Genomic DNA, 14,258 nt, shown 5'->3' on the forward strand with positions numbered 1-14,258 from the left:
GCTGTAATTCATTTAAACGACACAAAAAGCCAAGTACGTATTCACGAGAGCGCACTGCAGGAGGCGCCCCTACAGATGTGAAATAGGAATAGAGGAATGACAAGTTGAGAGAGAGAGAGAGAGAGAGAGAGAGAGAGAGAGAGAGAGAGAGAGAGAGAGAGAGAGAGAGAGAGAGAGAGAGAGAGAGAGAGACGAAACAGGTAATAGAACTAGGTGGAGGGATGTCACCATAGTAACGGGTGTGTGCAAGGGGGCGGAAGCAGGGATGCTGGACAAATCTCCCAGACGACCGCCCCAATCACTCCCTGCTGCCCCCTCCCTGACCCACAACTGCTGCTGCTGACCTACACAACGCATTCTACCAGGTACAAACAACGCATTCTACCAAGCGTTGGGAGCAACTCCGTCAATAACCACAAAATATTACTGTATCTTGATCCCCTTCCAAGTGATATATATTCGTAATGGCTTGGCACTTTCCCCTGATAGTTCGCTTCCCTCCCCTGCCCTATTCAGGTCTTTGTTTACCTATTATGCTCCGTGTTACTTATTGTACTCTGCTGAACAATGTCCCAACCTCTGCGGCGTTATTAGACAGCTGTCACTCATAACTAATTATTAGGACATTTAATGAATTAGATACCTAGTCTATGGCACTGTCAACACCTGGACTTATGACACTGTCAACATTCTTAGTGTTGGCTTGAAAGAATGAACAATTAAGCTTAGAGAGCAACAGCATCAATATTGATATGAGGGAGAAAATGGCTTGATAGATATTTCGGGTGCTCTTGCCCTAGTCCATAAAGGAAAGGTCTCGCTTCCTGCATAGTCTGCGTTCGATCCCCGATGGTCCAATTTCAGGGATACCGTTCCGATACTGCCCCTCATATACCAGCTCCATAACTCCTTACTCACAAGCTTTCCCGGTGCTATATAGGCACACTTGGCCAGCATTTTCTGCTCATAATTACATTTACCATTCATCCAGTCTCAATTTATTTTCTAGTTTGAAGACGTTTTCTTCCCTAAATTCACAATTGAATATCAAATTTCTGAACGACTCGAATTGATCATCTAGTTAGGACTGTCGTTCCCGTTGTCGGGGACAGGAAGACTGTACTTAACTTCGACCAATTATATATATATAATATATATATACTCCTTCCTGGTGCTAAAATATATATATATATATATATATATATATATATATATATATATATATATATATATATATATATATATATATATATATATATATATTCCTTCCTGGTGCCACGCCTTCCCCATAATAGAATCTACAAAAATCGTCAAAATCATGGACACCTATTTAGTTCTAAGTGAATAGAGGCATTAGGTAAAAAGGAGATTTGCCCAATCATTTGTGTCCTGCACGGTGATTGAACCCGGGATCTTTCGATTGTATGCCGAGAACGAAGACCAATGTGCTATAGGACCCCCTATGTAAATACACAGCGCATTAGTAAATCACGTAATGATCGCTGATAAGTATAATTGATCGTTTAACTGCCTTTTCGGCTAATCATGACTTTGACCAAACGAGTCAACATGTCATTTGAGGCGCCCGTAAATGAATGCTATCGGAGTTGACAGCTCCGTGGAATTGACAGCTCCGTGGAATTGACAGCTCCGTGGAGTTGACAGCTCCGAACGAAGGTCAAGTAATTTACCTGTTTTGACAAGGTAAGCGTTGCCCCTACTCACCCCTGTTACCAGTAATATGTTCGTTGTTGTAACATAACCACTGTACATATGTCCTCCTCACTACCTGTGCCCTAATACAAATAAGTGGTTAATATGACGCTTAAGCATGTGAGGTGGGGTTAAAAAGTCTACGGTCCACGCCCGCCGCATTTAATTTACATTTTTATTAATTAAAGAATATATACACAGCCCAGGCTCCTGTTCAGGTAGTGCTTATAGTAACGATGTGGACTATCGTAAGTTTGACGTAATGGACAATTAGAAAGTACTATTTAGCACTATTGAATTTGGACAAACCGGAAAAGGTTTTGAATTTTTGTTAATAAAACTAACCAGACCATGCTAGGCCTAATACAGTACATTTAGGTGTTAAATCAGGCCTAGAAACATTTAAGGCTGGAATTAGGTTTACTTTTATTATTTTAATTATATACATTATATATTATATATTATATATATATATATATATATATATATAATTATATAATGATATATGTATTATATATATATAAATTGTGCCCCGCAATCTATTGAACCATAACTCTGTTAGCTTTGCCGGCCGACCAGACGGAATCACACTGCGCCCTTGGATCGGTGGCAGACAGTTGGCGTGGGACTATACTTGCGTATCCACCCTGGCAACCACATATATCAACCTCTCTGCTAGCCAAGCAGGAGCCGCGGCGACACACAGAGAAAGAGAGACAAGTCAGCCAAGTACAGGGACCTATTTACTGCTAGGTAACAGGGGCATCAGGGTGAAAGAAACTCTGCCCATTTTGTTTCCACCTCCACCGGGGATCGAACCCGGAACCTCAGGACAACGAATCCGAAGCGCTGTCCATTGAGCTGTCAGGCGCCCTGTGTATTACTATTATTATTATTAATATTATATTATATTATATTATATTATATATATATATATATATATATATATATATATATATATATATATATATATATATATATATATATATATAATATAATTTCATAATTCATTTGCATTTATTATTCATCATAAATGTTTTTACGAAGAAGAATTTAAACTTGAAAAAATATCTGAATACAAACAAAGTTCAAAGAGCAGGGAAAGCCGGATAGTCCCTTAGGCCTATGGTGACACAGCAACAGGCCAGCCCCGAGGTTTACGGCTACGGTTAACTTGAGCCAGACTCTCTCACAGAGCCAGACTCTCTCTCAGAGCCAGACTCTCTCAGAGCCAGACTCTCTCTCAGAGCCAGACTCTCTCTCAGAGCCAGACTCTCTCTCAGAGCCAGACTCTCTCTCAGAGCCAGACACTCTCACAGAGCCAGACACTCTCACAGAGCCAGACTCTCTCTCAGAGCCAGACTCTCTCTCAGAGCCAGACTCTCTCTCAGAGCCAGACTCTCTCTCAGAGCCAGACTCTCTCTCAGAGCCAGACACTCTCACAGAGCCAGACTCTCTCTCAGAGCCAGACTCTCTCTCAGAGCCAGACTCTCTCTCAGAGCCAGACACTCTCACAGAGCCAGACACTCTCACAGAGCCAGACTCTCTCTCAGAGCCAGGCCAGACGATCACTTTGAGACGATCCCCTGCGCCTCCCAGTTGCACCAGGCGGGCCGTCCGGAGTTGAACACCATGGGCCTCAGCGCCGCTCCCAGAGACCAACTGGTGTAAAGGTCAGAGCCTGGCCTTCTGTGCATGGAGTGTCGGCCATTCCCTCCCCGCCGGGGCTCCCTGGGCGGCAGTAATGAGCCAGAGTAATGGAACCTCCACTATCCATCTCCCATCCCACAATCCTTTCCCCCCCCTCCCATCCACGCGATGCTCTCCCAACCTCCCATATTCTCTCACACATTATGCAAAGATTCTCTTTACATACTAACACCTACCAAAGACACCTCTACTCCCCGCCCGTGTGTATATGTTAATTCTATATTAGTATATACAGCTGTTATAGCGTATAGAGAATATAAATTACACGTCTTTCGCTTGTATTATCCTTGTGAGCTCCTGCGACTACGTTAAAGACATTGCAACCCGTTCTCCTAATAGAGGCTCGCATTTTGACCGATACTTTACCAAGAGCCAGAAATCATCGTACTAGAAAATGGAAGGGGGCTCGCAAAATCGACATACTGTCCCGTTTTCTGTTTGGAGTTCTCTGGTAGGTAAGGATAAGGGCATTTTAGTACGACAGTTTCTTGACGTTGGGACACCTTAGGAAGACGGGCTGCACATTGTGCCTCTTCTGTTTTCGGCTATTCGATTCATTAACTTCTTGTGTATCGCAGTAGATATGAACCTTGAGGAGCGGGCGACGCTTCTGGACTTGTGGTACGTTTTGTCTGCCTTAAATAGATTAGCTCGTTAGGTGGCAGTGAAGCACCGAGAGGCAGTCCCGCCTCTAACAGCCTCGTTAGCCGATTTTGTCAACTACAATTAACCCAAGGATGCCGCTGGGTAGCCAGGACAACTACACAAGAATCAGAGTAGTTAAGAGAGGGAATGCATTAGGCTTAATGTGGTGGAGGCCGACGCCATACACAGTTTCAAATGTTGATATGATAGACTCCAATAGACTCGGGAATCTATACACCAGTTGATTGACAGTTGAGAGGCGGGACCAAAGAGCCAAAGTTCAACCCCCCGCAAGCACAACTAGACGAGTACACAGTTCCTCGTACAATTTGTCTTCACACACACACACACACACAACACACACACACACACACACACACCAGAGCCAGAGCTCAACCCCCGCAAACACAACTAGGTGAGTAAACACACACACACAGGTAATTTTTTGCACTAAATATAAAGATTTGGAGCAAGTGGTGTAGAGACAAGTGGTGGTGGTGTGGCAAGAGGCCGTGTGGGTGACAACACCGGGGAGGAACCCCTGACAACACTCCAAGGGTACACAGGGTACACTAATACCCCGAAAGGGAGTGAGGGAGGAAGAACTGCCCATAAGGGCCAGGACTTGCCTATTAGTACAGACGTATCAGTGACAACGGGGCCTCGGCCTCTGCCTCACTAGTCTTGTGGTACCTGTTGCGCCGTGTGGTAAAGGGGGGGGGGGCTGGGGTGATCCCAGGAGGGGTTAGTATCGTTGGGGTGGAGGGGAAGGGAAGGGGGAGAGGGGTTTAAACTGCTCTTCCAGTCATTCCTCTGACTACGGTCGTCTCTGAAGTGGTTCCGTGTGCACAGGGTCACTGTTGGCAGAGTATACCCACAGCACTAGGGAAGGCAGCACCCCCCCCCCCTCCGCGGCAGACAAGGTGGCCAGGCCGAGGTCACAACAGCCTGGATAAACAAGCAGATAACTCCTTGCTGGCTGCTCTCGTGGAGCAATACAAGAGTGCGAGGAAGCAGCGCAGTAATGGACTCGGGGCGTTCACCTAGGAACACTGCTAGTCTCCTTGTACACCTTGACGCGCTGTGTGTGTGTGTGTGTGTGTGTGTGTGTGTGTGTGTGTGTGTGTGTGTGTGTGTGTGTGTGTGTGTGTGTGTGTGTGTGTAAGTGTGTGTGTAAGTGTGTGTGTGTGTGTGTGTGTGTGTGTGTGTGTGTGTGTGTGTGTGTGTGTGTGTGTGTGTGTGTGTGTGTGTGTGTGTGTGTGTGAGTGAGTATTCACCTAGTTGTATTCACCTACTTGTGTAGGTCATACCCCTCAGTTCGGGTACTAGTCTGGTGGCAAACCTTAGAACCTTTTTCAGTTTAGTCCTATGCTTGACTAGATATGGACTATGCTGGAGCCGTAAACTCCAGGACTGGTCTGACATATGTGGTATACAAAGTTCTGAAAGATTCCTTATACAAGTTACTAAAGGCCGTTCTTACGTTAGCCAACCTGGTATATGCCGCTGATGTTATCCTCTTGATATGAGCTTCAGGGGACAGGTCTGGCGTGATATCAACTCCCAGGTCTTTCTCTCTCTCTCTGACTCTTGAAGTATTTCATCTCCCAAATGATACCTTGTATCTGGTCTCCTGCTCCCTAAACTTATCTTCATTACATTGCATTTGCTTGGGTTAAACTCTAACAATCATTTGTGTGTGTGTGTGTGTGTGTGTGTGTGTGTGTGTGTGTGTGTGTGTGTGTGTGTGTGTGTGTGTGTGTGTGTGTGTGTGTGGTGTGTGTGTGTGGTGTGTGTGTGGTGTGTATTCACCTAGTTGTGCTTGCGGGGGTTGAGCTCTGCTCTTTCGGCCCGCCTCTCAACTGTCAATCAACTGTTTCTACTACTTTTTTTTCCACACCCCACACCCCACACCCCACACACACACACACACACACACACACACACACACACACACACACACACACACACACACACACACACACACACACGGGAAGCAGCCCGTGACAGCTGACTAACTCCCAGGTACCTATTTACTGCTAGGCAACAGGGGCATAGGGTGAAAGAAACTCTGCCCATAGTTTCTCGCCGGCGCCCGGGATCGAACCCGGGACCACAAGATCAGGATCAAATGTACAGCGTGCTTTCCGCTCGGCCGGCCGGCCCCTTGTGCGTGCGCATGCGCGTGCGTGTGTGTGTATGTGATTGTGCTCGCGTGTATAAGGCAGGCAGCAAGACACACGCCCCGAGAGGAGGGGGGGGGGAGGAGAACAGGGCATTACTCTCAAAAGAATTATTCATGTTTCCCCAGTGACAAGCCTGGCTTGTGGCGCGAGGCGGCGCCATATATATACGTCCCCGTGGCCAGGTGTACATGAGAGCACACAGCCCCCAGACAGAGAGAAAGACTGACTGAATGGGTAAGCAAGCATAGCATGAGTATATATAGATACTGGCATGAGTATATATAGATAATGGCATGAGGAGGAGCCGGTAGTGTCCCTCACAACCCGACGAAGGAGATAGAGGAGAGGGAGAGAGAGAATAAATAGGGAAGCGGTCAGGTTAAGAGATAATGCAAGAGATGAGAAGCAGAGAGACGGGGAGAGAGGAAGGCCACTACAAGAGGCAGCAGAGCAGCGAGGCAGGAGCTTGTCACACGCAGACAATACCACAGGTGTGTGTGTGTCTGTCTGCCGGGATATAGATACATAGTCACGCCGGTCATAATAAATCATGCATCGGGAAGCACGATAGACTAATATTATTTGAGCCGAGGCTGAGGGCAAGCACAAGACGCCGCAGTCCACTCAGCCCCCACAACACTGCAGGTGAGGAACAGCGGGACACACAACATGGGTGGAGGGGCTGAGGATGGGTGCTCAAGTGGTTGTGGAGAAATGCACAGGGCACAAGATCTGCCTTTGAGGACCATATGTCTGGTGAGGTAGCAGGAGGCCAGGTGTGTGTGTGTGGTAGGAGGCCACGGGTGTTGTGTGGTAGCAGGAGGCCAGGGGGGTGTGTGGGGTAGCAGAGATGGTCAGAGAAATGGCTGCTAGAGTTCAACACGAGCAAATGTGAAATTATGGAAATGGTATTAGGTGATAGCTGCCCGCCAAACACACACCGAAACTACGACGATGGTACAACGTTCGAACAAGTTTTAATACCTCCTAACCAGTTATAACAACCAATATAACAAGTTGTAACAACGTTCTAATACGTCAAACATGTTAAGCCAAGATGTAACGGCTTTATTACAAGTTGTAACAAGCGGAAAATAGAGACAGTTTCGGTTTGTGTTTCCAGGGAGGCGACCAATGGGACAGTACACAATGAAGGGGGACTCCCTACCTGTGACGACGCGAGAAAGAGACCTGGGCGTGGACGTAACACCTAATCTAACTACTGAAGCACATATAAATAGGATAACGACAGCAGAGTACTCTACACTGGCAAAAGTTAGAACAAGGCAAGTCCAAGAGCTAATAGCTCGATTCTGCAGAAACAAATAGTGAATATATATAGTAAACACGCACGCGCGCACACACACACACAAAGCGTTATATGACAGTGCTGGGAAGACGGGACACCACAAGCGTAGTTACAGGATGAGAGCTACACTCAAGTAATTACACTTAGGTAATTACACACACACAAGGTGGCAAGGTGCTCCAGTGGATAAGGGAGTACCTAAGCAATAGGAAGTAGAGAGTTACGGTGAGTGGTGAGACCTCAGATTGGCGTGAAGTCACCAGTGGAGTCCCACAGGGCTCTGTACTCGGTCCTATCTTGTTTCTGATACATGTAAGTGATCTCCCGGAGGGTATAGATTCATTTCTCTCAATGTTTGCGGACGATGCCAAAATTATGAGAAGGTTTAAGACAGATGAGGACTGCTTGAGTCTTCAAGAAGACCTAGACAAGCTGAAGGAATGGTCAAACAAATGGTTGTTAGAGTTTAACCCAACCAAATGTAATGTAATGAAGATAGGTGTGGGGAGCAGGAGGCCACATACAAGGTACCATCTGGGAGATGAAATACTTCAACAGTCAGAGAAAGAAAAAGACTTGGGGGTTGATATCACGCCAGACCTGTCTCCTGCAGCCCATATCAAGAGGATAACATCAGCGGCATATGCCAGGCTGGCCAACATAAGAACGGCATTCAGAAACTTCTGAAAGGAATCATTCAGAACTTTGTATACCACATATGTCAGGCCAATCCTGGAGTATGCAGCCCCAGCATGGAGTCCATATCTAGTCAAGAATAAGACCAAACTGGAAAAGGTTGAAAGGTTTGCCACCAGACTAGTACCCGAGCTGAGAGGAATGAGCTTACGAGGAGAGACTACGGGAATTAAACCTCACTTCGCTGGAAGACAGAAGAGTTAGGGGGAACATGATCACCACATTCAAGATTCTCAAGGGAATTGATGTGGTAGATAAAGACAGGCTATTTAACATAAGAGGCACACGCACTAGGGGTAGGGCTAGGGCTAGAACTGGATAAGCACCTCCAAAGGATACCTGATCAACCAGGCTGTGACTCGTACGTCAGGCTGCGAGCAGCCGCGTCCAACAGCCTGGTTGATCAGTCCGGCAACCAGGAGGCCTGGTCGACGACCAGGCCGCGGGGACGCTAAGCCCCGGAAGCACCTCAAGGTAAGGGGACACAGGTGAAAACAGTGCCCAAATGAGCCACAAAGATATTAGAAAGAACTTTTTTAGTGCCAGAGTGGTTGACAAATGGAATGCATTAGGCAGTGATGTGGTGGAGGCTGACTCCATACACAGTTTCAAGTGTAGATATGATAGAGTCCAATAGGCTCAGGAACCTGTACACCTGTTGATTGACGGTTGAGAGGCGGGACCAAAGAGCCAGAGCTCAACCCCCGCAAGCACAACTAGGTGAGTACACACACACACACACACACACACACACTGTGTGGGGAGGGGGTCTGGTAGCTGAGTGGACAGCGCACAGGACTCAGAATTCTGTGGCCCGGGTTCGATTCCCGGACCAAGTAGAAACAAATGGGCAAAGTGTCTTTCACCCTGTTGCCCCTGTTACCTAGCAGTAAATAGGTACCTGGGAGTTAGACAGCTGTTACGGAGCTGCTTCCTGGATGTGTATGTATGTGGAGAAAAATAATAAAAAATTAGTAACAGTTGATTGACAATTGAGAGGCGGGCCGGAAGAGTAGAGCTCAACCCCCGCAAGCACAACTAGGCGAATAGACTCCCACCCACCTACCCACCCACACCTCTACACCCACACACATACACACCCACACCCACACCCACATACCCGGTGGCGCTGCCCTCTTTAAAAGGTCGAGGCCAACATTTGTCACACCACAACGCAAAATCAATACTGCCCCGCTATACAGAGAAACACCAGATGGATTTATACCGGGTTCCAGCGTCCCGTAGTCACGCTTCTATCCCTGCTACAGGTCCCCACCACACGGGAACACCGTCAGCGGCCTCTCATCCTCCACCCCCGCCAGCGCTAACACTACCGAAACACTAGGTAAAAAAAGAGTAACACTACTCAGAAAAAAAAAATTTCAATTGAAATCTTTTTTTTTTTCAAAACACACACAAACACACACCGAAACTACGACGTTGGTACAACGTTCGAACAAGTTTTAACACCTCCTAACCAGTTATAACAACCAATATAGCAAGTTGTAACACCGTTCTAATACGTCATAAACACGTTAAGCCAAGATGTAACAACTTTATTACAAGTTGTAACAAACGGAAAATAGAGACAGTTTCGGTTTGTGTTTCCAGGGAAGCGCTCAGTACAGGATAATAAGCGCTCAGTAAAAATATTAGAAACAAAGCATTGGTGGGTCTCTCCCGTAGGTAACTGTCGGGGAATAAACCTTTAGATCAAGAAACGGTTCAGTGACTTCTGGGTGGATATTTAGTGAGGGAGCCGGGGCCCCCCAGACAGAGCTGGGGTGTTACGCCCTCTCCTGGGACGGGCCACACTGCTGCGCCCCTTCCCTATCCCTGTCACCTATTCTCTGGTCAAGAGAGGAGCCCCACAAGTAACACTGAACTGCCCTCCATATTGCTGGAGCACCTGAAGCTCTCTGATACCACCACTAGCAACTTACAGGTGTCTGATACCACCACTAGCAACTTACAGGTGTCTGATACCACCACTAGCAACTTACAGGTGTCTGATACCACCACTAGCAACTTACAGGTGTCTGATACCACCACTAGCAACTTACAGGTGTCTGATACCACCACTAGCAACTTACAGGTGTCTGATACCACCACTAGCAACTTACAGGTGTTTGATACCACCACTAGCAACTTATAGGTGTCTGATGCTACCACCAGCAGCTTACAGGTGTCTGATACCACCACTAGCAACTTACAGGTGTCTGATACCACCACTAGCAACTTACAGGTGTCTGATACCACCACTAGCAACTTACAGGTGTTTGATACCACCACTAGCAACTTACAGGTGTCTGATGCTACCACCAGCAGCTTACAGGTGTCTGATGCCTCAGAAAGCATATTATCTGTCAGAGGCTTATGGAAAGTAATAGTATGAAACACAGAGCTCCGGGGTGTAGAGATACGTGAAGATGGGTGTCAGAATACATGCTGAAATTCGACACGTCCCTGGAAGAAGAACCGCATCAACCAGGCTGTAGTGAATATGTGGGACCTGCGGGCCGCTCCAAGCAACAGCCTGTTGGACCAAGTTATCCCAGGTCCAGCCTGGCCCCAAGCCGGACTTGGGGAGTAGAGGAACTCACCAGAACTCTCTCCAGGTATGCTTCATGTTCGTCGAGGTGCCGTATGTTGAGCAGGTTAGGAAGTCGTGTTGGGGAGCAAAGTTTACCATAGACACAGTGAGGAGGGAATGCGTGAGGAGGGGGAAGAGAGAGAAGGGCGAGGAACACTGACCTTGATGAAGTGCTTGGCGCGAGTAAGGAGGCCCAGCGTGGTGTGTCTGGAGCCGTCGGGTCCCAGCGGCACCATCTCCTTCAGCGTCTCCAGGCACGTCCGCAGGTGCGCCCGCCTGCACGAAGGTAAACACACGTTAGCTCCCTCGCACATCTCTGGCTCACTCATACTTCTACATCACTTAACTCATGGTAGCATGAGTAAACTCATGCGCCTCATACCTAGCGCCACCCGCGCACCTTAGCTCTCTTTTGGAGGTTTAAGTTGCATAACCCCCAACCCCCTTAGGCCAGAAGACCACACAAATAACATTACATGAAACCAGAAGGCATGGCAGGATGTGCAGAATACTCCCGTTGAAGAGCAAAGGTGCAATAGGTACCCTGAGAGAGAACTTATTTATTAAGAACACACTTTGTACAAAACTTTTTCCGACTACGAATAATTGTAAGATAAGATCATTATGAGGAGAAAGCGCTAAGCCAATATGATTATATAGCCCTTGGAAGGGATACGAGGACATGGTGCTGGGATATAGGGACGGGCTGAAAGAACGGTGCCTACCACTTGGACCACTGGGGATCGAACACCGTCCCTGTAAGATCGTTGTAAGAGTTGGGTAATCGCTGCACCGTGAGTAAAATTTCACTTCTCAATAGAATATGTTATGGGTTAAGAAGCCAAAATTTCTACTTGGAAGGTGAAGAACGTAATTAAAACCATTCACTCACAAATACGAAAACAAAACTCTTGCTAATTAAAAAAAAAATAAATCAGATGAAATGTGATGAAAGAATATGAACAATAAGAAAGACTCACTATAACATCTACAAAGAGTTATGAAGACTTAAATTATATAAGTGGCGATACATCACTCTCCTGCCTCCACCTCATACATGTGTAAATCAGTATTACCTCGTAAGTCACGGCTCCAGAGGAATGGTCACCGTGAAGGGGGAATGTATTCAGTATAACTTTAACGACGAGGCCACTGACTGCGTTAGAATAAGCAGGAGACTCCGTCATGCCTTCTTGGGAAGCTCTGGTAGTCACGCTGACCCCAAGACCAATACCTAAGACCATATAGGTCACCGGAGAAACATTCCATAAGTGTAGAGATGAGAGTTCAATGCCAGCACGGGGGCGAGATCAATTAGGTGCTCACCAAGTTGTACTCATCTAGTTGTGCTTGCGGGAGTTGAGCTTTGACACTCTGGTCCCGCCTCTCAACTATCAATCTCTATCTCAATCTATCAATCAATCAACTAGCAGTCTCCGTGGTGTAGTGGTAAGACACTCGCCTGGCGTTCCGCGAGCGCTATGTCATGGGTTCGTATCCTGGCCGGGGAGGATTTACTGGGCGCAATTCCTTAACTGTAGCCTCTCTTTAACTCAACAGTAAAATGTGTACTTGGATGAAAAAACGATTCTTCGCGGCAGGGGATCGTATTCCAGGGACCATAGGATTAAGGACTTGCCCGAAACGCTACGCGTACTAGTGGCTGTACAAGAATGTAACAACTCTTGTATATATCTCAAAAAAAAAAAAAAAAAAAAAAAAAATCAACTGGTGTAGAGATTCTGGAGTCTACTGTGCTCTATCATATCTACATTTGAAACTGTGTATGGAGTCAGCCTCCACCACATCACTTCTTAATGCATTCCATTTGTTAACTACTCTAGAAAGAAGGTTTTCAATGTCAATGTCTCTGTGGCTCATGTCAGAGACACCAAAGGAATGCCAAGACAAGAAGGGAAAGCAGACAACTCTACATAAGAAGACATGTGGTTACTGAACTACTCAAACGTCTTCAAATATTTCAAGAAAGTAAAAAGCAAAACGGGGAAATTTAAAGAAATAGATAAATACCTTCAGCTTTCACATTAATCTTTAAGAAATGCTAAAAGGAACATCAAGGTGTTAAAAATGTACAGAAAATCAAAACACCTTCTAACATTTCCCAAACCGTCAAACACAATATCTCCCGACATCAACACACCGCACCGCTGGGCGCGTGAGACCCAATGCTCACTATCATAATGATTGATGAAGATTAAGCCACCCAAAAGGTGGCACGGGCATGAATAGCCCGTAAGCGGTGGCCCTTTTGAGCCATTGCCAGTATCAAGAGCTGATACTGGAAATCTGTGGAGGTGCGACCGCACTATCAGAATGAAGAACCCTGATTACTTAAAAGTTAATTCAACCCATCCCATGTGAAAGACACAACCACACTTCCTACAGCTCTCGACGGCTAAATTATGCCAATGATCAAATTGGCTACAATTAAAGGTTCAGTAATCACTAGGAGAAAGCACTAAGCCAGGTACTTCCGGTAATTATAAGGCAAAATCGGTAACCAATATAACTGTATGGCACTTGGAGGGGACATGATGACAAGGAGCTGGGATAAGACGGAGAGAAGGAATGTAACCCCAACCTCGGGATCGAATGTCGACCTGCAAGAGGCAAGATTCGTCGCTTTGCCGTCCAAAGTGGTTGGGAAGGTTAGGCTGTGTTCCTTACTGCAGTCTTCTTGACCCCTATTATACTCGGTAAAGAAAACCATCCCACGCTATTATCATCTCAAGGTACTAAAATTAGCACACATTATATTCGTATAAATCATACCAATTACAATTCAGTATCAATATTATCTTCCAGCGGGAAATGGGAAACAACAACAGGATGATCAACAACGATTAACAATGATCAAATGAGAACCTTAAACATAATACAGGATACAAAACACAATCAAATCTGCCCATAGTAGTCAACATGTAAAGGATTTTGGGAATAATGATGACTGACGACCTAACGTTAAGGGACCATAACCAAGCAAATATTGCGTCAGTCAGAAAAATGATAGGATGGATTATGAACACTCAAATCCAGGGATCCCTTCACAATGGTTGTACTATACAAATAACTTTTGTTGTCCCGTCTTAAGTACTGCTCAGTACTCACTTTCGCTCTCAGAGCAGGAGAGATTGCTGAAATAGAGGGAATACAGAGAACATATACGGCATACATAGACGAGATAAAGCACCTAAACTATTGGGATCGTCTCAAAGCTCTCCAAATGTACTCAGTAGAAATGTACTCACTTGATCTCTCTCCCGAAAGGAGACGGGAGAGATATCAAATAATATACACGTGGAAAATTCTGGATGGCCAGGTCTCAAATCTACACATTATAATAACATACTGGAGTGAACGATATGGAAGAAAATGCAGAATAAAA

The 14,258-nt window shown here is 46.1% G+C and overlaps 1 protein-coding gene across 6 annotated transcripts in view; it reads right to left on the bottom strand.

The window, feature by feature from the left end:
* LOC123774590 (max-interacting protein 1) overlaps positions 1-14,258 on the bottom strand; it is a 739,857-nt gene that overhangs the window by 55,506 nt on the left and 670,093 nt on the right. For all 6 annotated transcript variants that reach the window (XM_045768985.2, XM_045768983.2, XM_069303894.1 and 3 more), the window contains one exon: positions 11,014-11,128. In XM_045768985.2, coding sequence (XP_045624941.2) covers positions 11,014-11,088 — 75 coding nt within the window. In that variant the 5' untranslated portion in view covers positions 11,089-11,128. The remainder of the gene's footprint in view (positions 1-11,013; positions 11,129-14,258) is intronic.

This window comes from Procambarus clarkii, chromosome 51, assembly GCF_040958095.1.
Source record: "Procambarus clarkii isolate CNS0578487 chromosome 51, FALCON_Pclarkii_2.0, whole genome shotgun sequence".
Taxonomy (NCBI): Eukaryota; Metazoa; Arthropoda; class Malacostraca; order Decapoda; family Cambaridae; genus Procambarus; species Procambarus clarkii.